The sequence below is a fragment of the Filicampus tigris genome, chromosome 9, assembly GCF_054856515.1.
Source record: "Filicampus tigris isolate MCC_2025a chromosome 9, RoL_Ftig_1.0, whole genome shotgun sequence".
NCBI classification, from domain to species: Eukaryota; Metazoa; Chordata; class Actinopteri; order Syngnathiformes; family Syngnathidae; genus Filicampus; species Filicampus tigris.
The window spans coordinates 23,923,510-23,949,465 of NC_141225.1; the positions used below are offsets into that span (position 1 = coordinate 23,923,510).

The window sequence follows — 25,956 nt, forward strand, 5'->3', positions numbered from 1 at the left end:
GAAAGAGGCAGAGACGTGAATTTGTATAAATAGTATAAATTATTTTATTTACAGAACTTGTTACAAAACAAATATACTATACAATCTTTTTTCTTTAAATATTACTTCTAACCTATGTTTTGTTCATGAATTACATAGCAGCCAATACATAAAGTCTAGCTGAAAATGATTTGATGTTCACCCCAAAAAATCTACAGGCTTTTTGTCGTATGAAGGGTGGTCTCGTCCCCCAGACATTAGCTGTACTCTTGCGTTCACATTCCAAGTCTATGGTTCTATTTTGGAAAAAAAAAAAAAAAAAAATCCTCATATTTCCACCTGCTTGAAAATACAGTTGAGATGTCAGTGGAGTTTAAAGGTAAACAAAGGACCAGATTGAATGTTGACATGTACAACGCCCAGGAAGCCAGAGGCTTCAGCCACACACACGCACACACACACACTGATGACAGGAAATGTTAGCGTATTGTCAGTCTCACTGAACACACACACTACTACTGTTTGATACTGGGCAGCTGGCAAGCTCAGGTTTTTGACCACATTTAGGGTTCATAGGCAGATTTAAACACTTTGAACATTCAAGTAAGGTAAATAAAATAACCCGACAACACTGTCCTCAAACAGCTAGGGTGAAACAAATTCAGGCACTTTCTTAATTTGATATTTCTTTGAAAAAGCTGTGATTCAAATGACTTGTTTGGCAATGACGATGCACAAAGAAGAAACAAATTGCAATGATTAGTCCCATCAGCCTTCGAAAACAACAACCGAGAAACGGGTTTAAGGTCAAGTGTATGACTGTGGGGTCCATTGAGACGAAAAGCCTGCGGGACACAAGACCGTCACAGGCTGATTGGGCCACACAGGTACATTAGTCGTGTTGATTCAGAGGCAACAAAATATGTGTTGTAAAAGCACATGTGATTTGAGACCTTGAAAAGTGAATAAAGGTATTCGCTGTCAAACAGACACATGCTACAGTGGGAAAACACCTCACCTTTGTCCCTAAAGAGACCCTCAGTCCATGATTCATCAGAGGCTTCTATACATACTGTATATATCCACGTATTGCATTATATAGACTTGGCAGTGAAACACTTTAAATAATCAAATTCCGGCTTCTCGATCTGGCTTCCTAAATAAATAACGACTCTTCAAAATGGTACCCCAAAATTCCTGCATGTAAAAAAAAAAAAAAAAAAAAAAAAAGCCTGTGCAAAAATACACGTTTCATTTATGTACAATTTGTTAACAAAATATGTTTTCAAATAGGGGTAGTTCAACTACAGAACCTTTGGGGGCGAAGCTAAAGTTGTTTAAAAATCTACTTTCCACTCTTGACTGACATCAGTGGAAGCTTCCAGATATCAAGTGGTGCTGCCAAATGTTCAAATATGTCCTGTGAAGCCATCTGCATGAATCTCACACCACAAAGCCATCCCGAAGCTTGCTCAAAAGAAGCAAACATCCCACTGAGACTGCGGAGTATTGCCTGATTTAAGACTCCATTTTGACTCAAGGAATTCAAGGTACGAGCGAGGCTTCGCACCCGACACCGGCCGAGCAACGCGCAGAGGCATCGCAACGCCACATCCAGGGTTGAGGGACAAAATACCCACAGAAGACGGTTGACGTGCATAAAGTTTGCTCCAGTTAAGACGTACCATACCTGATTCCCTATGCAGGAAAGAAGAAGAAGGAAGAAAAAAAAAAAAAATCCCACACAATTCACATCGGCCCACAGGCAGTTGTGGACCTACCACAGTAATTGTGATAATCAGAGAAAAGATTGTGGCAATATAATACGATTAGCACAGATTCTTGACATCCACACGGGCAATGCGCCTTCAACCACTTCATCGGCCCAACTGCCCAACTTCAAAGTTGGTAGAAGACGGGGGGGGAAAAAAAAAAAAAAAAAAAGTAGCAGCTTCTGGCGAGCTTCGTTATCAAATAAGCGTTGCCTGTGCGGCAACAAGTTAAGTTAGTGCCGTTCACAGTTGGGGAGCAGGTCTACTCTGGCTATCATTCTGCACATTGACAAGATTCGCAAATTCGGTTCCAATGTGTCCCATCGGACAAAAGATTCAAGCGAGGGGGGCGCGCCAGGTCAGCCTTTCACATTGGAGAGCGCAGCCGCCCTCAAAGCACAACGACCGAGACTCTTTGTAGTACAGTGTCAAAGCTCAGAAGAAAAATCGGAATAAGGTAACACTTGCATAATTCTGCGGGGCACTAAAATCAAAACACGTACGGGGTCGTCTCTGGCGGCCCCTTCCCAAGCTACGGCGCGTAGCCCCCAAAACGAGTGAGCCGAGTCCGACTGCTGAAGCAGAAACAAGGTGATTGTTTGTCTGTGAAGGTGGAGCGAGCGCGTTTTGCGGCTCTTCCTGCTCTCCTTTCCAAGGCTTCTGAGAACAGGCGCTGGGGGTGAAATTGAGTCGCAAATTCCAGTAGTCCAGCAGAATGTGACATGAGAAAAATACTCTTCAACACTCGCTCATCTTTTTCACACACATGGAAAGCTGTTTGGGCATTTATTCGCTGAATTGTTCATGTGCTCGTAAGCGCTTTGTCCTCAACGGTACGATAATGCCGGTCAACAGCAAATTTGAATCGGAGGTGGCCTTTGGTGTACGCCAACGTATCTTGGACGCCGATTGAAAAATGTCTTTACTTTTTTTTCCCCCTAGCACATCAGTTTTGTTTTTTGTTTGGATACATTTTTGGTTTGAGGGTTGGGTTACGAAAGCTTGCGCAATACGGATTTTACCATGCGTTGTAATTTATAGTTATCACGTTTCGGGGGGGGGAAAAAAAAAATCACCTGATGCTGAACCTAACCCTTAATAAATTACTAGCGGTATATTATGTCTGAAATTGTCATATGAAAATGTGACATGCTAGACAAAAAAAATACAACAATGGCAAATTCAAAAACAGCACACAAAAAAACCCCATCTAGAAGTTTTCTTTTATCTCTGATTTAAAAATGTGTTGACCAATGTAATTCAGTCTTCTTGTAGGACAACTCCCCGTTACCCAAGAGCTACTACTAAAGTCCGAGGTTAAGTAGTAGAATTTTATAATGTCACTAATAGTAGCAGTATTGCCACACTAATAAACATGTACTTGTTTTCTCCAACGACTATGGTGCTGATTTGTTTTACAGTAGTAGTAAAAAGACAGCAAGAGTAAGACAACATTGACAACTGCGTACTACTGCTCAAGTGCTTGATCTCGAACAGAATTTTATATGCCACTACTAGTACTAGCATTCTGATTTCGACTGGTGCACAGTTTTGCCTCATTAGTACCATGTTAGTTGTACAGTACTACTAGTGTGTCCTAGTTTACGGAACTGTCATACAGTGATGAAAAGAAAACAACTAGTAAGACATATGGACACTACTAGTACTGCTGATGGTTAGAGATTGTTAACAAGTATAATTTTATAATGTCACCAACAGCACTAGTAGCAAGCAAGCAGATGTCAATTATTGAGCAGTTTTGCCTCAAGTTGCTCTACTACTGCGCCGTAGTCATTGTACTAGTGTTCAGAAATTTCAAACAGTAGTGGGGGGGGGGGCGGGGGGGAAAGTCACATTTTGGCACACTAGAGTGGCAAAATGAATATTTCTAGTACGTACTACTAGTGACATTACAAAATTCGACTAATTAACAGCGAGCACTTATCTCGTAGTAGCAGTAGTAGTAGTAGTAGTAGTAGTAATAGTAGCAGTAGTTGTAGTAGTGCGCAGATGTCAAGTAGTGCAGTTTAGGCTCACTATTCAGAGATAGCGGTTCGACTCGTGCCTTTGCTGAATTGTCTTAGTGGTGAGGACAAAGAGCGTATTGCCACATGGCCAATTCAACGCAATTGAATAAAGGCTCAAACAACTTGCCGCACGCACGCACGCACGCACGTACACAAGGAAGAGATCGGCTTGTTGTCTCCCCACTTGCTGAGCGTCATGACAGCTTGTGGCCACAGAGCTCACAACAGCCCTTAACCGGGACCAAAGTGCACCCCGGAGACTCATGGCTGTCGCTTCCTCCCGCCCTGGGACCGTCTGGAAGACCGCTCGGAACTTGGGGGGCAGCAAGGCCACGCGAGCGGCGCACGCGCGCGTGGGCGTGTCCCCGCCGAGCACGGCTTGTCCCCACCACCCGTCCGACAGACAGACAGACAGACATGGCTTTGGGAGAAAGAGTACGGACATTTGACTTGACTGGGCAGGCCAGATCATCTCCAACCTGAGGATTGTGGGAAACTGAGAGTAATGTGGGTGTTGGTTTTAGAAGGCCTCTTACAGTCCAGAGCGGGTTGCTCCGGACTATCCCCCCGTCATCGTGCCGCATCCAACCACTCTGCGGGCTGACACCACTGTCAGGGACGAGCCTTTGGCTGCATGGGTGGGTGGGGGGGGGGGGGGAGAGAAAACGTGTCAGTGCCTGCCGGAATATCAATCTGCTCTGTCCTTCTGAGCTGGATGTATACTTTGAGAAATGTGCACTACTCACAAAAATTGGAGCTATTCTGCCTTTGGGGGAAAATTCCCAAAGCTAAACTGCACTACAAGCTTCATAGATGAACTTCAATTGATACCGAATGCATGTGTCCATAGAATAGAGCATTAATTAAAAAAAATTTTTTTATATATGAACTCTTCTGACGCTGACACGCTAAGCCAGCAGTTGGTCATACGTGTTGAACTTGACAATTCCCCTAAAGTAGAACGTAACACGTAATCAAAGTGATTTTATTTTGTCTCCAAGTTACTTCTCAGGCGTTGTCTTTTTAACTCAAATTAAACAAAAATAAACAATGTTGCCTGGAACATAAACTAGTAATAGATTTTTAAGAAAGCTAATGAACCTGCCTTTATTTTACACAAATATAACATTTACCCGTACTACAAAAAACAAGCTCCTTTGCATAAGTCTCCTTTAAATAGGCATTTAAAATGAAACCAACCATGGCAGTTTTACACTTTTCTTCTCAGTCATTTGCGCTTTAATGAGACATTTGAGCTGACGCACGGCGGTGCCGCGCACATTATTGCCTCCCCGGGGGGGACAATGGCCAGCTACTGTTGATCAATTAAGAAGACTCTTTAAATACCAATCCTAAGTGAGCCAGGAAACTCCTGTTCAGAATTTCCTCAAGCGAGAATCCCAAAGAGCACCCGTATGCAAAGTATACACACAACCGCAATAAACGTTAATGTTACCAAAACACTTTTGACGGCTGGTCAGCAACCCACCTGATGTAAATGGGAGTTGTTCGCTAGCCCCGGCGTCCCCGGAATATTCCGCCCGTGCTTGCCGTGGATGTTGTTGATGGCCGGCGACTTGGACACCTTGGGCCGACCCGGCCCGGGGCCGCCCCCTCCCCCGCTGGCGCTATTAACGGCGCCGGAGGCAGGGGAGCTTTTGCGCTTCTTGCCTTCCAGGCGCCCGTCCGAGGAGTGGTGGCTGAAGCTGGTGTGGTGCTCGGCGGAGGACTGGTGGTGGACGAAAGGCCCCAGAGAGAGGGTGGAGTCGCTGCTGTTCATCACCACACTCATGCGCTTGATGGACTCGGCGGGGCTGCCCGAGGGGGGACCTCGCGGCGGCGGGCCCGAGGAGCCGCCCGCGGAGCCCGCGGAAGGCTCGGCCTTGAGGCTGAGGGAGTTGGTGCGCACGCTGGGGCCGCAGTTGAGGCCCACGCTGTGGACGCCGCTGTGGGAGGAAGATAACGACGAGGATGAGGATGAAGGACCGAGCGAGCCGTGGTGGTAGGTGCTCCCTGAGCTGCCGGCGTTTGCACAGTTCTTCTTGAAAGAGGGCGAGGAAGAATAGTTAGCGTTAGCGGGTTCTGAGGAGCTATGGGACGATGAGAGGATAGAGCTGTTCTTCCTCTTCTTTCCCGAGCTGAAGCTGGTGCTGCTACTGTTACCGCCCACGCCCGCTGAGGTGGGGACGGCGGCTGTGGAGGAGCCGGCGGAGATCTCCTTGGGCCTGACGGACAACGACTTGGTAGCGCCGCCGCCGCCGCCGCCGGAGGGACGGGACTTGAGCGCCCGGCCTGAGGCGAGCGAAGGAGCTAAAGGGGAGGTGGATGAAGACAAGTGGGCTGAAGGCATCTGCGGCGACGAAGACACTTGTCGGGCCTGTGTGGTGCCGTAGGCCGGGTGCTCTGGCCCTCCCTGCGGAGAGCTGCGGGCGTTTAAGGTGGTCCCATAGGAGAGCACAGGCTTGCCCTCCAAGGATTGGCTATAGGGGGTCTGGGGCATGGTGGCGGGCGGGCCCAGGAAGCCTGCAGACGGGGTGCTACTGGGGGAATTTGTGCTTGTCCTATGGGGGGGTGCAAAGGAAGAGCTGTTCTCCAAGGCCAAGGGGATTTTCCTAAAAGCAGAGAAAGCGGGAAGCACCTCGTAACGTGGTTGTGAAAGTCGCTCTGTAAATCGTTATTCTTGATATTGCAGTGGTGAACTCCCACAGGCCGCTATCACAGACTGTGCACAAGCTACGCAATGTAAATCGGAATATTGTATTTAGGCTAGTGGGGGCGCATTGCAAAGAACATTATGGACTTGACTGCCGCTTTAATAAAAAGCGGGAACTGGGAGGTGAGAATGTGCAGGATATTGCGCTACGCTGCTGACAACATCAACAAAGCGCATATAAACGTCGGCGCTACAAAGAGCGTATTTTGTGGCAACGCAAACGAGCATTTAGCAACACTTGGCACGTAAAGCAGCGTCTCAATGCGGCTGCCGAGACGTTAGCCAAAAGTAAAATAAATCACTTTTTCACTTGAAATGTACAGCCACCACGTCGGATTGACTTGAAACTAAGCACACGTGTTTGTGCCCGTTTACTAAATATTGCAGTTATCGGCGCTCTCGTGTGAACTGTTTTCGTTTTGTCATTTCAAGAGTTCCGATATGCGTGTCTACAAAGCACTTTGTATTCCAGTTTTCTCAACTCCACTGTATTTATAGAGCACTTTAAAAACAACCACAGCAGCTTACAAAGCGCTGTACATGGGACACTGTATTTGCAAAACCACAAACGTGAAACGGAAACATGCAATTATAATATTGCTTGACGCAGCGGCGCGACTGAGGAGACAAGATTCTACACCTTGATTTGAACTCTTACGCGTGAAGCCCGTCGGTTGCAGTCTGGACTTTATAAGTTGTTCATGTTGTCCGTAACTAGTGAAGCTCATGTTTGTCTTAACGCAACGGCGAGCAAACCCAAGAAACTGACCACAATGTCCGACGCGTATTGGACACGATGACGTCCGGGAACTTACTTCCACATCTGAGAGTTGACGTGCTTGTCCATCATTGCCGAGAGGACACATCGCATTCTGTCCCATCGCCTGTCGAAGGAGTAACAGCCTCTCCCAAACAGTCGACTTCCAAAATTACAGTACTGAAAACAGAGGGGTAGTAATCCATTATTGGTACAAAGAGTGGTCAAAATTTGCTCAGTTGACAATGATACATTTAAGGGTATGGAATGGAATTTTTAGACAGAAAAAAAAAACCACTTACAGCTACCGGTCGAGGGTGATAACCTGAATAGTGACAGTGCATTTTCTCAGCGTTCTCCTCACGCTCGTCATTCTCTCCCTCATCACTGGAGGCTCGGGAAAGCCCATCAGGAGTACTTTGGGGATGGTGCGGCGACTCGTAAACTATTGCAGGGTCCGCTGGGGTACCAGGCCCGTGTGCGTTGTTTAATCTGTTGGACAGAGAGCATCGAGTGACTCTCGACTCGCGACAAAAAGGACTGTTCCGTTTCCAGTTAACAATCTCTTATTTTTTGCATGTAGCTGTTTGTCGTATTGCGGATGACAGTCATCTATTTAGTCTCAGTAAAAACGACAACTAAAAAAAAAAAAAAACAGAAAACAAAGCAGCGCAGAGTGGGCCTCACTGACCGTGGAAGAACGGGGCTGTGAAATTTCGATTTGTTGGATGGCAGAATCTTGGTGGCGTCTGGGGCGGGGCCGTTGCCATGAGCCACCGGATGGACATCATGAGATGTGGGGAGATGGAGGGAGGGGTGTGGGTCCCTGAGAGGGGGAGCTTGTTGGGAATGGGTTTGGTGGACTTCTCTCTCGCGCTCCTTTGTTCTGTTCTTGTGCTCTGCCAGCAATGTGTCAAAGCGCTTCCTCCGCCCTGGCACTGCCCTCCGCTGGCTCAAGGAATGTGTCTGATGTGTCAAAACAAAGGTCAGATATCTTGTTTGAGAAAAGAACCTGTTTAGCTTTCAGGGTTAACATGGTTAAGCTAGCAGAACACATACAGTGCATCTGCAAATTACTTACAGCAGTTCACTTTGTCCACATTTTATTTTCTGGCCTTATTCCAAAATTGATGATATAATTTTTTTTTTGCTCCTCAAAAATTCTACACAACAGCCAAAAGCTTTCAGAGATTTTTGCAAATGTATTAAAGTGCAATTTAAATCACCAATCTTTGCAGTAATATGTTCGATGAGCCGCTAGTCTAAACACGGTATTCGAATTAATATTGCATTCTTGGAATAAGAAATAAGAGGATTAATCCACACGTTTTCAGCCATCTCAGGCGGCTGACATTTTACCCAGCATCGCCCTCTGCTGTCAACTGCAATTGACATCAAAGTGCCCTTGGGCTCACATTTTGCAAACGTTAAGCGACCAAACCCAGAAAACAGGCGAGGTGAGACATTCACAATGCGAGCCCGACACTTTGACATCAATTTCAGTTGACACTGGGCGCTGGGAATAATGAAGTGGCTAAAAACGGGTGGATTCACCTGCTCTAATACTTCAGTCATGGGATTGGAGGAGGGGTCGGCGAGGTCTGCCATCCAGTGGTGAACACTGTTATTACAACTGCTCAGCTACAGTATAATAATACAATAACAAGTAAGAATAACATGTGGAAAAAGCTAAGCTCTGTGAATACTGTACGGTGGAAATAAAGTCAACACATCCCTATTCAAATGCCAGGTTGTTGTGGTGTAAAAAAAAAAAAAAAAAAAAAAAAAAGAGTCAAGATTTCAAAACCTTTCCCACCTTTAATGTGACACATAACATGGCCAACTCAAGTGAGTCTGCTTCTTTTAAAGGCATTCTTTTGTTGATTAAGGATTTGTGCATTGTGCTTTTGCAATGCTAAAATTGAGTGGTCGAGGTTTTAGGTCACAATAATGGTGGAAAAAGTCTGTAAAGGATTTCTCTTAGTCTCATTTTTCAATGTCACACAAAAATGGAATTTGAACAGGGGTGTGTAGACTTTTCAATATCCACACCAGACAACTGCATCATTCTTGAAAAAAAGTGTATTTTTGTCAATGCAGGACATCCAGTGACACGTGAATATTAAGAAAAAAACGATACTAAGTGCCGGACGAAGCAAACAGCAGATAAAAGCGGCGAGAGGCATCGTCACCTTGCATGTTAGGGATCTTGTGCAGGTTTTCCGAGCTGTCACATCCACAACGCCACAGTGAATATCTGGATTGAACTCACGCTCTGCAGGTGAGGAGGAGGAGTGAAAACATTAAATGATGTACACAGTGGGGGGGAAAAAAAAAGGATGGAAACAGTTTCATGTTAGTCTTAGATGGGGGGGAAAAAAAAAAACACTGAATGGAAGATATTTCATGAATCAGGCCAGTCTATTTTAAATATCGTACACATTTGTGTCCCTTCTCCCAGCTGACCTGTCACTTTCTTGGTAAGGTGGCGTCTGCTACTGGCACTGCTGCTGTTGCTGGCGCTGTCCTGCTTCTTGTCCGAAAGAATTGACAGGTGGCCTTTGCCGTTGGGGATCTGACCCGGGGCCAGTATGGGAGGCTTTGGTATGGAGGGACAGTTAAGGCCTGGTTTAAGGGCTGAGGATGAGGAGGTGGTGGTGATGGTGGTGGTGGTGGTAGTGTTGGAGCTCACAGTGGTGCTAGAGGAGGATGTAGAGGAGGATGAGGTGGTGGCGGGGGCAGAGGGGACCTGCACCAGCTTAGCTGACGAGTCCACATTCAGATGCATCTTCTCCACCTTGACAGCCGGGGTGAGGCTGGAAGAGAAGGTTGCAGAAATGAAGAGGGCAGCAAGGAGGAAGCTGAGCGTTAGAAACATAGAGCCGGTGAGAAACGCATGAGAAGAGACAAATGTGCACATATGGGTGGAGCTGGAAGGACAAAACAAAAATCTCATGATTGGTTATTCATAAACATGAGGGTGTTGTTGTTATGTCGGGCATATCCACAACAACGCAGTCGTTGCAAGCTGTAATTCAGGTTGAAACAAGAGAAATAATCATAGCAGAGCATAATGTAATAGAAAGTAAGTAGGAGTTGCATGGGACTGCACTACACAGAGGCAACGCATCCTAGAAGAATCTTAAAATGTACTTTCGTCTGCGGCGTCTCCATATGGCTCTACTACCTCTCCCCCGCGTGGGAGGGGAGCAAATCGAACGTAAGCTTGATTCATACGTTTGCATTTTAAGGTCACTTAACTGTATTGCAAATACTGCAATACAAGTATTTCTTTTCACTGGTGTCGCAGACTAGGGAGATTTCAAAGATAATATTGTGCGACCTTTGCGCCAACCAGACGAGTGTCAAACTTACATCTTGTCCGGCTGCAGCATCCTGAATGAGGGGAAGGGAGGTCTTCGCTGGATGCCCGACACCTTGTCTTTGGCTGGTTTGAGTAGTTTGGGATTGGAGGAAGAGGAGGAGGATGTTGCAGAGGAAGAGAAGGTAGATCCAGCAGTAGCGGTTCGGCTCACAACCCCTCCACTTGTCACCACGGTGAGAGACCCTGAGGCAAGTGCGGGACCGAGACCACTGCTGCTGCTACTACTACTACTCCTGTTCCTTCCCGACAAAGGGAAGGGCGAGGTGGTTGCTGACTTGATGGCGGAATTATGTCTTCTCTCTGGAGAAACGGCACAAAGCGGTCTGGTCAACAATCCATTCAAATCATACGATCATAAGCCTTTGAGTACTCCAGCTTCCTCCCACATTCGCCCCAAAAAACTAAACATGCATTTTCAGTTGATTGAAGACTCTAAACCGTCAATAGGATTTTTTTTTTTTTTTTTTTTTGAGTGGGTACTGTGATTGGCCGGTGACCAGTCAGAGGGTACCCCACCTCCCTCCCAAAGTCAACTGGAATAGCTGGATTTACCCATGACCCTAATGAGCACAAGCCTCCTCAAAAAAATTGCGTATGGATGTAAACACAATGATAACGTGCAAAAGATGATGGAAGATCAGGGGCACTAGGAAGAGAAGAGAGAGAGAGCAGAGCTTAGAACTACTCACATAAAAGACATGAATGAAACGTACTTTAACAACTCGCCATCATTTCAGTCTGAATATGTCAAGAAATGACGAGCACTAACTGGTGCCGGGTTAGCAGATTGGTCTGGACAGTGTTGCCACGTGACGACGATATACAGCTTTGATTGAACACTCGTCTTTCCGCAGCCAAGGAGGAAGGCGAGCCGTAATAGGACATAAAAAGCCTGCTCTGACAATACTCAGCAGCATTTGTGATCCATGCAAACTCAGCCTTAAAATAGAAACAACCGATAGGTCAAGAGCTTCATTTTCATGCCTGAGCTTCTCAGAGCAACATGATGAAAGGCACTGTGAAAGACAGCAAAAGCAGTGAGGATGTTACCCACTCGTGAATCGCAAAAGTCATAAAGAGAGGGAAAAAAATGATCATAAAACATCGTTTCAAATGATATTTAAAATACAATATGCTATGCTAATATTGCAGTTCTTCACTACACTGAGATGTGCATCGGTGACCATATCACCCAAGCATTGGGCTTTTTTTCATTTGTTAACACTCAAACATTTATTTTTACACTTACAGGACAGTCAAAAATGTTCAAAAGTTACTTAAAAATAGTCTGTGCAGTATACCAACAGTTGAAATGTGGAACAGATTGTTTCTCTTTATCTTATTTCCTGTGGGAACTGTTTTTTAAATTTTAAAAAAAACTAAGAATTAGTCTTCCAGAACCCAGCACAGACTATTCACAAGAAAATCAACTAAAAATGATTTGTCAATTAATGACCAAATCAGCTCAAGTACCTGTACTGTATATTCAAATCAAAATGCATTTCAGTGGTACAGCTACAAATATCAAACTGAACTGAAACTGTCTAGTTTAAACTTTTCAAGGTCATTTTTCTGAGCAAGCATCAGATTTCCTCAGTGTGCGTGGCTGACACTAAGTGATGGCTCCCACGGGGGAAACATTTTGTATAATCTCTGGCGGACACAGTTAAGCCGCTGCACGGTACTTATTTGCATACGGCTCCGCTGCAATTTTGATTTTCCTAATTGCATCTCATTTTTAATTGGTGATCAGACAGCAGCTTTTGGGCTAAAATAGTAGATGGCTTCATGGTGACATGGCAGTCAGGCAGTCAAGCAGATGCTGCTCCTGCTGTGCCCTTTAGAGGCTAACACGGCCGCTTCGTTCACTTTTAAAAGGAGGACGAGCAATTATGGAGAGCTGTGGCCCGGGTAAGCAAGCATGAGCCTGATTTACTAAACGTGTGCGCGTGCAAAAACGGGCACAACCTTGTTCGCGTATGCAGAGAGATGTGGAAGCACAACCGGGGTCACGTCTGCCAAACGTGCAAAAATGCTGCACAGTTCATTTTGCGCATTGTGCGAGGAGAACGCAAAGAGACCAATTTGGGGGAGCACAATGCGATTTATCAAAAGCGCGGGCCGATTTTGCGTCTTGAAATAGCGCCGGTGCAAAATTCAGGCCCTTTACCTGTATGTGGTGCTCAAATCGATGAAATAGCTGGGAATCTGCACAAAGGCACATGCACACGCATCAAAATGCGATGGCCAAGGTTGGATGCGGGTTATTTGAACTGCAATTTGGCCTTTGACCTCAGTTTTTGAAGATACAAAATATGTGTGTCTTACAAGTCATAATCACTAATAACTGATGAAAATCAGTCATGGGTTGTTCCAAACATCTTTTCTATGCTCTCGGTGAATCTTGATTCCCTGGAGAACTCTAATCTTCCAACTTTTGGAAACAGGCCCTTTGTTTTAATGATCTTTGTGAGCTGTCTCATTGAACAGATCAAAATCCTTTAAAAGGCATGATGTGTTCGGTGTGGTAGAAACTGGATGACAACAGTCCAATCCCATTTCAATGATCGAAACACAGCAAACGAGCCATTTTTGTTTTGACCATTGTTATGAAAAAAAAAAAAAAAGAAAGAAATCCCACAGACCACAAAGTGGTAACATGAAAACTGGATGCAGTCATCATGGCCATATTGTTCTTATGTCATTAAAAAGAATAGATGGCAACATCAAGAACAACTGTGACATCCAGAACAAGCCAACCACCTACTTTGCAACAGCAGAATTATGTCTTTCTTCCGCTCCTTACTTCCATCACTCCCCTGCCCCCAACCCATTCTCTGTCGCCTTGTTCTCACCCCGCCACAGTCGCAGCACACACACTTCCCAGGAAACCCCACGCACTCTCTACAAACACAAGCACAAATACTGATAGAAAAACATAACACCAGTCACAGTCAAAGACAACCTCCCCCCCCCCCCCCCCCGGAACAGGAGGAGTCTTCATATCCTTTTTCACAACGTCAAAGGGTTGGCTCAGTGTTGAGGGGAATCCTTCGTTTTGGAACACGCACGCACGCAGGCACGCAAATTCAATGTGTGGGTCGTAAAATTGCCATTCTGTCAAACATGTATACAAGTCAGTAGTAAAATAGCTCAATCAAAAAAATCCTCAAGGGGGCAGATTCAGGATTCAGATTCAAGAACATGCAAAGTTTTCTTGCAGTGCCATGGAACCCGAGCTTGCTTGTTGCTTGCAGATCCCAACCGACTTCAGGCTCTGCAGAGGGACTTGGCCGCGTTGCTCGGCCGCAATCAAGAAGCGCAAAGACCAAAAATATTGAGGCCCTCTCCGCTACACTGTGCCATCCAAGGTTGGACCAGGATGAAAGGAAAAGCGCAAGCAGTGCATGTTTTCTTACTTATCGCTCCCACTCCACATAAATGAACGTGCTATGTCTCACATCTCCGTAGTATGCCGCACATGTGAATGTCCCATTATTACGGTCCCTCGATTACTGGATTTGATTGAACAACAAATATAATGTCATAAACGTATCGGGTCATTTCAATATGCCAGATAGCTTGGCTTTCGCTACATTCTTAAAAGACATGAAAATCCCAAGGTGAGCATATGCCCAAAAGACTGTTGCTACGAACGGCTAAGGATACGGGTGTTACATTTCAATCTGCCGTTAATAGGAGTAGAGCTCAAGACATGCATTGTAACGCCTCCCTCTTGTGGCTGAGCACAAACTGTGGCTCAAGTTGCCATTTCCTAAAGACTTCAAATGCATGTGTCCATTTGCCCAGCCATGCATCCATTTTCCATAACACTTATCCTCATGAGCAATTTTCTTTTTTTCATTTCTGTCAGATTGCAATCCCTCTCTCCAAACCTTAACTCGATGTTGAGCAAATAAACACAAACAAAAACAAACAAAATCCAATCTAGGTGAATCTTGACCACACACACATTCGTCTGCAAAACACACATTTGATGTATTTGAGCTTTTTGTCCACACACAAACATGGGCGATGCTCCCAAGCGGTCGTCAGCAACATTGAAGGATCTGCAGGCTGATACCTTTCCAAAACTCTGCGTCTGTGCCTGCTCTCACACTACCACAGGAAGTCACCCAAACACGAGAATAAAAAAGTCACTGCGACGTAAATGTACTCAAGTTTCAATAGTCTGCACTTTTTTAGCGCTCTACCCATCGCAACTGTCTAATCCTCATCTTCGACATCTATAATCATCGTTGATGATTCTCAAATAGCCAAAGTGCTTGAAACAAACACCACTTAACAGATTAACAGACTTGGAAAACTGAGCTGTGTTTAAAAAAAAAAAAAGTAGTACATCACTTGTAGAACTGTATCAAATATTAACAGGGGATTTGGATACACACATACAGGCACGCACACACAACAGAGCATTAAGTAAATAAATCAAAGTTGGTGGTGCCCGCTCTCAGGTTTCTGTGCCAAGGAGGCAAAGTGGTTGGGGAGATGTTGCACGGAGGGAAAAGAAATACCACAAACTGCACCAAATGTGAGAAATGTCCCCATCGGCAATGCTGTAGTGGCAGTGGCATGCAAAAGCTTACGGTGTCATTCCCTGCAGATTTATTGTCTCTGTCTTGCATTCCGTTTGAATAAAACATCACTAGCACACAATTGAAAAACACCCAAGTGTCTACCTGACGAATGTCTCGGAATGAAGAGAAAGTGTTGCTCTTGACAGAATATTTGTCTGCAAGACTTACCATAATGTGCTTGGAAGGCTTGGGGCTTGACTACTTGACTACAGTGGTTGCACATCACCAGGTAGAAGTCATCTTGCGCAGGATACTGGCCAAAGATAGGCATATCTATGCACGGGGGAAATTTGGACTGTTAGGGGACGAGTCATAAAGAAGCAAGTACACGACATCTGTGTTATAGAAAGACATATGCAAAGAAAATACAAGAGGAAAGACTGATTGGTTCACAGCCTATATAAGCACACACAAAAGTGTAAATATGACAAGCATGTTTAAAAAAAAAAAAAAAAAACATTCAAGTCAAAATGACGAGTAAACCCTGCAAATAAAAATAGGGATGGCTATCTAGCAGTTGGCTTCACGCATCCTGAAGTACATGGTGATAAGAAGAGGCCAAGGTAGCGATCCAAAGGTTACCTGCTGTCAAATAACGTTTCCATTGAGTCAACTTTTTTTCTTTTTTTTTTCCTTTCTCCTGGTTATGACCGAGGATGTTGTACCGGAATTCAGCTTTCAATTGTGTCCCTTAGCAAGCAAACTGCAGCTTGTTTTCTATTTTCAATTTCTTTTGTTATATCTTCAATTCAAACAGAGCTTTGCTGTGAGTTTCGGGCAATGTAATGACGGATTGTAAAAAAGAAAATAGAAATTCACCAGTCCTGTCATTTTCTCAAAGGTTGCGTTCAGGTGCTCTTCAAAACGTAAGATTCATCATCATCAACATGTGGTTATTTTATTGACTTGCAAATGTTTTAAAACACAATGCCCAGACTGTATGTTTTATTTGAATATACTATTCTCAAACAAGCAAAAGGTTCCCTATCCGTGAAAAGCTGCTCCGCGAGCCAAATAGTTGGTTCAAACTTCACAAGTACAGAGAAAGAAAAACCTCCTAATTTAAGAGATTGCTTGGGGTGTTATGGTGAGATAATCTAAGGAGAGAAGGCAAGAGTGGAGCCTCTCTCACATATGTACTGCTCAAAGGCTGTCAAGGGTCCTCAAAACATCGTTGACGGGGCCTGGAAGCGATGAGGACCATTACTCAATGACCGTGTAACAAGGCCTACGTGCCGGGCTGCCCCTCAGGCTGCTGAGTGGCATTCATTTGTGGCTGAATTGACAGACCTGATCCTACTTTGTGCATGTGAATTGCGTGAAAACACTTACCGGTAGCTCAATGTCTCCTGCACCTAGAGACTTTTGGAGTGGCTCAAGTGGCCACAGAGGAGAAGAGAAAAAAAAAAAAAAAAAAAAAAGCCAACGACTTTACAGCCAGCGTTGACATATAAATGACATACAGTATATGGAGGCTGAATAGAAAATCATGCTGCTGATGTGTGCTACCAAGGGTCTGGCTTCTCTGAATAGGCGCTAAATGTCATGTGGAGGGGCGCGCTCACTGGTTGGTTCGGAGGTCGCAGGCCAAAAAGTCCACAACGGCTTCTGAACTCGTTTAACTTCTTTCCGCTCACAAGTAAGCAAAGATACGGAGGTTTGAAAACTACTTGTTGAATTAAGGTAGGGACGATTGCGATTTGTTATCGCAGCAAAAAACACATTTCACCCCATATTTAATCAACAATATTTGGTAGGGATAGACTGATTATCAGCCGAGTCGATTAGGTCAAATAGAGCTGTTTTCCAAAACAGCCAGAGTTAATAAAAATAAAATAAAAATAAAAATAAAAAAATTTTAAAAAAAACATTAAACTTGAAAAGGCTTACCGCCTATGAACTCTGTACAATCGCAAAGAGTGAAAAAAGGATGCAGAGAGAAAGGAAGTCATCAAGAAAAGCAAAGAGACGGGCAACAGGAGCAAAGCCAAGAAAGCAGCTAGCATGGTTGATGGAGACTGAAAAAAAGAGCAGAAGCAGTCCTCGGCGAGGCACGGAGAGTGAGCACAGGACCTGTGCTCAAGGAAAGGTAACGAGAGCTCGTGAGCAGCCAAAACAGGGGGAGAAAGACAGTCCAGTTCATTTCAGCATCCTCATCCATGGCACTGATGAATGATCTTGGCGTGCTGCCTCTGAGCGGCAAACACTGGATGCATCTCAAGCTCCAACTGACACTGGTCTGTGACACCAACACTGTACATGTCATTTACCACGTCATTGTTTGCTGTGCATTGAGGGGGGGGGGGGAATAAAACGTCTGTGTGTGAATAAGATGTTCTAGAGCGTGTCAGTGGTTACACCACAGTAGGAATCTGGCATGAGTCATGGCAGAGAGTGGGAGCGCCACTTGTAATACCCTCACACACACACACATGAAAATAATTCTCTCTGGACACACAGCAAGAATTGATCAGCCCAATGACAGTCTCTAAAGGATGCCGCCATAGGATGCACTCGTGTTTTCAAAGTCGCACGGCAAGCGATGCGCCAGTCGCCGATTTAGTGGCCTCTCTCATCTGCTCTTTATGACACGCGATATCCTTCCGAGATTTCTTTGAAGGGTTCTCTTGTCAGTTGTGGGTGCAACGTAATGTACATTACGGTATTACACGGTATACATAAGCACTTGTTTGTCGGCTGCGTGCATATGTGCTACTTGAAATGTGCGACGGTCTTATGCTGCGCACACAGGCCACATTGTTGACCTATGAAAGGACAACAGCAGATAATTGCCATGACAAAGAGACCGGTAATTAACCCATTAGGAGTTCACAGCAAGACTAAACAAACGTATACTTGACTTGATACATGCTGATGACATCATCAGCGTTCGCCAAAATGAGATGACCTGAGTTGAGTGACTGTTCAACTGTATGACCCTGCGCTCGGACATTTCTGAATCCAAGTGAAAAAATCAAGACGGAGAAAGAAAAGGGTGCGACTTTTTGGTCCTTATAAGCTCTTAATTCGATTGCATGTATGGACACCAAAGTGATCCTTTGATTAGCTGTTAGCCTGATAGCTAAGCAGAGAGGATGGTTGGAAAAACGAGAATGATTTCACTTCATTTTGATAAGCAACGAGCCTAAATAACAACGCAGTAACAAAACAAGTTCAAGAAATGCACGTGCTGCCCAAGTGTCCTTGAACAGAGACAAAAAGTGTGAAAGGCAAAATAATTTGTTAGATAAGTTTGAGAATCTGAAAGCTACATAAAAAATAAACTCCAAATGTTAAAGCCTGATCATGGCAATTGAATTGAACTACATGGCAAAGTAGGGTTGACGGATTAAATTGTTAATGCTCATTAAAACTCTGCACTAACAGTTTTCACTGAAATCTAACTTTTCACTGTTACATGAACGATCAAACGACACAATGAGCTATCACGCTTATCCGCATCGCCGATTCGTTTCATTCGGTAAAAAAGGTGTCTGGTAAGCGGGCGCGGAGTTGAGGACCGATCACAGACAACTGATGAAAATGGACGCATGTATGTTAAAAATAAATAAATAAATAACAGGGGAGCAAAAAAGTCTGCAAGAGACAAAACAAACTTGCACTGTTTTTTCCCAGATAAGCAATACAGCCTGAGTAAAACTGTTACACGTTGAATTTATGACAAATTAAGAGGTAATTTAAACGTTAAGGGATGATGTGGAGTTAGTCGGTAATTAACTGTCCTTGTTATCACCCAAAGGTCTTCCAAATCAGAAGATATGAGCATTTTATTACATTAGAAGTAGTCATAAAGTCTGCTGTGGCTCGCTTTTTGTTTTCGCTTGGAGGTAAACACAGTGAAACAGCCCTGACACTATGACTACGGCAATACAGAATTGTTACCTACATCATGTTAGCTTGTTTGCTAGTAAAACTATTTGAATGTTAGGAACAAACCCAATCCTTATCTTCTGCGCTAAATCTGTGCTCACTACTTTGCGCATAGTTTTTCAACTTTTCCTACTACAGTATAAAAAGAACGTTTTCTTTGCACCCATTTCAGAAATCGTAAAACTGTGATTGCTTGTAATATATAAAATCCATGCTTGGAAATGTGTAGTAAGTTAACGGCCTACTATGATTTTCGTATTTCCTTGTTCTCACTGTTTTTCAATATGATAAATTGTTAGTTATGGTGATGGATTAAAGCAAGTGTTTACTGATATAGTTCAGAATGTGTGAAATGGTGTGATTATGAATTTGTGTTTAACTAACTGGCTATTTTGGTTTTACTGTCATTGTGTTTTACCTCAACCGGACTCAGTCCAGTTTCGTTATTTAGTTCTTTGGCCACTAAACGTGAGACGGTGAATATTTGCTCATAAAAGTTGAGTTACATAAGAGCAATTTGTCATCACCCCCATTTCTGATAAAGTGATGCCCCTTCTGGAAAAAAAAGTCCAAGAAAATGTGCGTTACCATCAACCTGAACATCGAATAACATTCTCATCTCAAGTTGATCCTTTTGCATATTTTCTTACAGAATATTTATAATAAAATATAACTGTTGAAGGTATTATGTGTTTAGATTTGAGCATAGAATGTGATGGCAACTTATTAAGAGATTATTATACATTTTCCCTGTATTTCCACAAGGGAAACTATACTAAAGGTCAAATCACATGTTTTAACTTCAGGTGAAAGATGGCTTATGAGGTGACATGGAGTTAAAAGGAATAACAGTACGTCATGCATGTTTACATGTACAAGACAATTCGAGGGTATTATTATTTATACATTTTAAGGCAACAGTCCATGACAGACAGTCAAAGTTATTCGCGGAGTTATTTTCGGGACGGATGTCAACTACCACATAAATAACAGATAAAAGTCTTGTCCAGTAATTTGATCTACTGTAGAGGGCATTTTGAATCAAGAGTTTGAATAGGCTTCGAGTGTATATGTGCAAACCCCCAGAACCAAAATACTGTACTGTACACATTTGGCCCTGGACAGAAAAAAAACACACTCACCTTCTCTGTACAAACGCATGGCTTCGCGATTTTTCACCAAGTCTTTGAAACTTTCCTCCAATTCAGCACCTGAGAATGGAGCGACCCGACACAGAGGCAAATAAATAGTTGCACGTTGCTCCCACTATGGTTTGTTCATATTCCGCCGACAACTGCATGCGAACGGCCACAAATAAGCACACTAGCGCCGGCGACGGTGGCGCTCCACCTCGCTTGGGCGCACACATTCGGGACGCGAGCGGGCTCACCGTCGTTTCCGTGGAGTTTGGCGGCGTCGACCCAGTTGCTCCAAGGCTGTCCCAGCATTATTTCTGGACTCGGTAAGGATCTCCGCTCCGCAACAGTCGCCATTGCTGTGGAGCCTTCTCCCCGCTGGATCGGCTGCTGCTGCTGCTGCTGCTGCTGCTGCTTCAGCTGCTGCCTGGCTGCTCGGCGCTGTTCCCCCCTGACGTCATCCTCGGCCCTTTCCGACATTCTTTCCGCTACAATGTAACGACACGAGAGTCAGCTCGGCGCAGGAGAGGACTTTCCTCATGCTCGCTACCGCGTCGTCTCACCTCGCACTCGTTACCCGTAATAAACAAATAAAAAACACGCGTGGGGCCACTCAGAACGGGTATAAAAAATAATCATAATTTTAAAATTCAAATTAAAAAACGAAAGTGACTCCCTGGCTGTTTATCTGCTTTTTTGTTGTTGAAATGATCTTTTCTTGCATTAAAATTAGAAATCGACAATTACGTTTGAATTTTGAGGAGTCATCCTGACATCCAGCAAATGTTCGCAATCCCTAGGGGGATGTGAGCAGAATGGCTTGACATGAGCAGAAGCCCAGGATCACCAACCTTTTTGAAATTGATACCTATAAGGATACGCATTCCTGTGAAAAACTACCTGTTTGATACACGCCTCTGAAAAACAAATGTGCTCAAAAGACCTTTATGTTATTGATATTAATTAATGATATTCATCTATGCGAAAATACTGATCATGTAAATGAAATCTCCCAATATTTGTCAACAAAGCAGGAAACACATACGCAAAGTGTTAACATTTTCAAATGGACACTCCTACCACATTCCATGGAAATGACCATGTCCCATCCCTGATGAGCTATTTTTAGCCCAGGTCCAGGGGCCACTGATGTGCCCTGGGGCACCATATTGGTGACCCCTGGCATAACCTAATGTGATGTTTCATGAGTGGAATAATCTTGCAGTAACGCCATGATACAGATGCGACATCTTTGGTCCTTTGTACAAGCCTTTCTGTGCATGATCTCACCTATGACCTTTGAGCAATAAAAGTCCCACACTTTGAATGCAAACCAATTGCGTGATTAAAGTGTATTCCCACATATTTATATTACAAGAGTGGATAATGGCTTTTACACAACAACAAAAAACATGCAATGTAAAACATATGTGGTGTAATGTTCATTCACTCCACTCAAAGTGTACTAATGAAACATGTTAATCATTTCGATTGTAATGGGTGCTAGTTGTCCAATGGAGTGAGTGTCGCAGGCAAAAAAGAAATATTAATTGCAGATCAGCTGATTTAAGATCTACCAGGGTGATGGCGACTCCTTCATTCTGATGTATAAATATCCCTTTGCACATGCATGTTCATGAAAATAAACCATTAGAACGAGGTGGAAGAAGTTTGTTGTTCTATAACCAGAAACCATTTTGTAGCCATGTTGATGTTCGACCAGACTGAACTTTCACTTTCACTTTCAAAATGAAACGTTTGAAGTGTGCCAGATCTTTTCAGCTTCCCTGACAAAAATGGGCAAACATGCAAAGGATTCTTCAAAAATTGAGACTGTCCTGACTTTCGAGTGACAGTCAAATGTTTTTAGTTTTCTGACATTGAGAAGGTTAGGGTTTTACAGTATGAATGAATACATTGTTTCACATTTTTAAAAAACATGACTATAATAATAGTTTTGAGAAAAGAAAGGGGTTTCAAACAAAATGAAGTAAAACGTGGACATAGAAAGAAGTGACCTGAACATCGACACATGCAAAGAGGTTAGCTCTTAAACAGCGCCATGAACTGAGGTCATGTCAGTTACGATCCACTTTTCCCAGCCGTAGAAGTCAATTTGATGGAGGTATTTATTTTTCGCTGGGCGATGGCGCTAACAGGGACTAACTACAGCATCTACACAATATTTAAGTAAATATAGTCCATAGACAATTCCGGGAAAAAAAGTCGATGTATTACAACTTGCTGCTCAGAGTAATGTCTCTGATGTACTGAGAGAAAATCTCTATAGGGCCTTTCTCTGAGAATGCGAGTGATTACAAGTTCAAGATTACAGTACATGCAACAAATCCTCTTCTGAAGAAACTTTTCCTTTTTTCAACCATGTATCGAAAAAATCCTTATCAAGATAGTAGAACCAAACATAATTTGGAAACATCTGTGGTGATAACACATTTCTCTACTGTTAAAAAAGCTGTGTACACAAAACGACTGTATGAGTACACATAAGGAAGAAAAACAAAGGATTCAAATTAACATGTGATAAGTTGATGATTTAGGCTTCATTCCTGTAAAATATAGTATTTGTGGAAGATGTACTTTCTTCTTTAACTCATAACTGCCAGACATTTTCAGACCCTCTTTTACTCTAACATTGGAAAAAAAATGAACAAAAATATAATGTTGTAAAATCGACAGAACTGAATGTTCTCCAAAATGTGGGTTCTTTCTCCCTACTATGATAAAATTGTAGTAACATACTCGTGGTGAGTATTCTCGGAAGGGATGTTTTGTGAGCTGTCGCAATTTACGCCAATATGTAGCAACTAATTCCGATGCCGACGCATGTTACAAGATAAAGATCCGTGCATCCTTGTGTTGTGCATAGGACTAATAAAAGCCTGACTTGTCACAGTAAGCGCAGCTGTAAGATAATACATTGTTGAATATAAAGACTCCCTGCGTGCATAATGAGTTACAGTGATCTTCGTGCGATGACGGTGCAGAAATCAAAAGTCAGGTTGCAACACAACCTGCAAAATTTGGAGTAAAACATTGCATGCAGTTAATGTGGATTAATAACCTTCAAAGCACAAACACAGATCAACAGTTTACCCCTGAACAATAATAATCATCACCACTGTGAATTAGTATCAGTTTCATTTATCTAATTAGTATAATCAACAGCAACATCGGGATGGGTAACTTCACGGCTTGCTCTTTGGCTGCCCCAATGCATTTTTTTTGTACTCTGTCTTCAGATGTTTTTCATTTTCCAAACCATATGTAAATTTTAATTACATGAGTACTGAGAGCTGAATTTTCTACATGTTGACTGTCAGCACATAAGGCACCCAAAATATTTCAAATATTTTATATATTGTTTGTTTATTGGATGTTTAACCAATACTGCCGTGTGGCGCTTAGCCAATGGTGTGACTTGTTTTGTGTTTTTTTTTGGTCCTTTATGCTACACATTTAAATTGAGCTTTCAGGCACATAATTGTACAAAAGTCCAGTGTGTGTGTGTTTTGATGACAAGTGTTATATCCTGCGTAAATTACATTAGCTTTTTGTAACGTATACTACAATAACGGTTGATGTATAATGATGTACCATCTACCACAGGGGTCTTCAATCCTGATCCTCAAGTGCCGGCGCCCGGCCTGTTTTCCGTTTCTCGTTGCTGCAACATACACCTGATTCAAATGATCAGGATCGTTATCCAGCTTCTGCAGACCTTGCTGATTATCCGATCATTTGAATCAAGTCTGTTGCAGCACGGAGAAATGGAAAACAGGCAGGACACCGCCCCTCGAGGAAAAGGATTGAAGATCCCTGATCTATCGGGTACAAAACTGTAATAAATGCCGCCTTTCTAGAACTCACTATGAAGCAGCAGTTCCTGTGAATGGCACAGAGGTCATAAAGAAGTGAGACATTACCTTGGCAAATAAGGAAAAAAGTAACTTATTTGAAACTCAGTCAGCTGATCCACATCAGTTTGGCTTCTCACAGGCTGCCGCACACACTGAAGAAGAAATCTGGAAACACACATGCACATTGACGGGAGTCTAGTTATTACCATGTTCTTTGCTTTATGTTGGTAATGTTATTAGTCTATTCAAAATGTATTGAATAAATATCTACTTATTGAACTATTGGTGAGAAAGCAGTACTGGTAATCCTCTCAACCCTTCTAACACTTTAGTTGTCTCTTTTCACAGATCCAAATACTTTTTTTTTTGTTTAAAAGTAAAATGCATTGTCTTCAATGGGGAGAAATGCTGTTTTTTCTTTTTACCAAAATATATATTTTTAAAAAGTTCATTTGAGAGCTGTAATTCTAAAACAGCGATATTTTTGTTATCATATACTAGATAGATAGATAGATAGATAGATAGATAGATAGATAGATAGATAGATAGATAGAGAGATGAGAGTAAATATGAATAAAACGTCATGCCCCGCTACTGCATCTAAACAAGACATGCCTCACTACATTGCGACTCTAAAACGCAGCGTGCAACTCCGATGCAAAACATAAAGAAAGCAAAACTAAAAAAAAATAATAATAATAGTAAAATACATGGAATTCTTAAAAAGAAAGAAAAGGGAAATAATGGCCTATAATTGTCAAGTAAGTTTAGCTGGCAGTCCCAAGCCAGAACAAGTTTTGAGCAGCCTGGCTCCCACCTCCAAACCAACAACGATCATTGGTCATTTTGAAAGAGAGTGAGAGGGATTGACGTGCGAAAAAACTACGTGCACTGCTGCTACTAGAACAAGAGCAAAACGTAGTGTATAGATCTGACATGAGCCGTGTAGCGAAAGCAGGCTGCATCCAGCCCGGCTCTAGGTGGCTGCTCCAAATGCTATCAGAAAGCATTTGGTGGCTACGTCGCCCTGCTAGCTAAAGCCTGAAGCCAGCCATGACTAGCATTAGCGAGGAAGCTGCCAGCAGCCTGACAGCACGGCACAAGTCAGTAGTAGTCGTCACAGAGCCGCGGCAAGTTCGCCCTTACCGATCCTACGGATGCCGTACGTGTAAACAAACGCCAGGCCGGTTGAAATCAACTGGATGCAAGGGGCCAAGGGGGCAGGACACGGCGAGAAAGAGCGAGTGCGGTGCTCAGCCTCTGTGGAGGTCTTCACCAGGTGCTTCCATGTCTGTTTACCAGACTGCATTCTGGGAATGTGACGTCACTGAGCCTTCGACGAGCGCGCCCCTGTAAATAGCTCACCTACAGTTTAACTCTCGTTTCATTGTTTCAAGCGTGTTTGGGGAAATGCAGCAGGACACAAACGGCTCATTAGAGCTCTATGCAAACATGAAAATAACAACCAAAGAGGGCAGTCAATAATTTACAGGGGTGGGAAGTAACGAGGTAAAATACTTGGTTGCCGTAATTCAGTAGCTTTCTCAGGTTGAATTTACTTGATTCTTCTGACTTTTTAAAAAAAACTTTTACTCCCGACACTTGTAAACATACATCTTCACTCTTCACACAGAAGCACTTAAAAAGTGTAGGCGAGGGGAAATCAATTAAAATGTAAAAGTTAAATATCGTCGGCCACATAGCATAATTGTCAGTCACTTTTCAATACTTTTGGAAGAAAAGAAAAACACACATTGGTATTTGTTTAATTGAACAAGTAAGCGAAAGGAAAAGGACCCAATAAAAAATACAAACGTGTG

At 43.3% G+C, this 25,956-nt stretch overlaps 1 protein-coding gene across 4 annotated transcripts; it reads right to left on the reverse strand.

Moving 5' to 3' along the window:
- Positions 1-20: 20 nt before the first annotated feature.
- Positions 21-25,430, reverse strand: atxn7 (ataxin 7). 4 transcript variants are annotated; one of them, XM_086042037.1, is made up of 14 exons: positions 25,283-25,430; positions 24,203-24,301; positions 20,513-20,746; positions 20,265-20,333; positions 15,400-15,504; positions 10,624-10,933; positions 9,941-10,064; positions 9,715-9,847; positions 9,441-9,523; positions 7,940-8,214; positions 7,551-7,740; positions 7,307-7,428; positions 5,268-6,390; positions 21-4,408 (listed from the first exon to the last, which is right to left on the reverse strand). In XM_086042037.1, exons 3-14 carry the CDS (start codon positions 20,736-20,738, stop codon positions 4,391-4,393), a joined length of 2,778 nt encoding a protein of 925 aa, XP_085898163.1. In that variant the 5' UTR covers positions 20,739-20,746; positions 24,203-24,301; positions 25,283-25,430; the 3' UTR covers positions 21-4,390. The 4 variants fall into 4 exon arrangements, with proteins under 4 accessions (XP_085898163.1, XP_085898162.1, XP_085898164.1 ...); XM_086042036.1 differs by having other exon boundaries at positions 9,715-10,064; XM_086042038.1 differs by lacking the exon at positions 15,400-15,504 and having other exon boundaries at positions 9,715-10,064.
- Positions 25,431-25,956: the final 526 nt, after the last annotated feature.

What these genes read in the sequence shown, in the direction of transcription:
- atxn7 (XM_086042036.1), bottom strand. Translation starts at nt 20,738, where the DNA reads ATGTCGGAAAGGGCCGAGGATGACGTCAGGGGGGAACAGCGCCGAGCA. An exon ending in CATGCGTTTGTACAGAGAAG is followed by an intron (nt 15,505 to 20,264) that starts GTGAGTGTGTTT and finishes CCCCGTGCATAG; the next exon opens with ATATGCCTATCTTTGGCCAG. An exon ending in ATCACCCTCGACCGGTAGCT is followed by an intron (nt 7,429 to 7,550) that starts GTAAGTGGTTTT and finishes CTCTGTTTTCAG; the next exon opens with TACTGTAATTTTGGAAGTCG.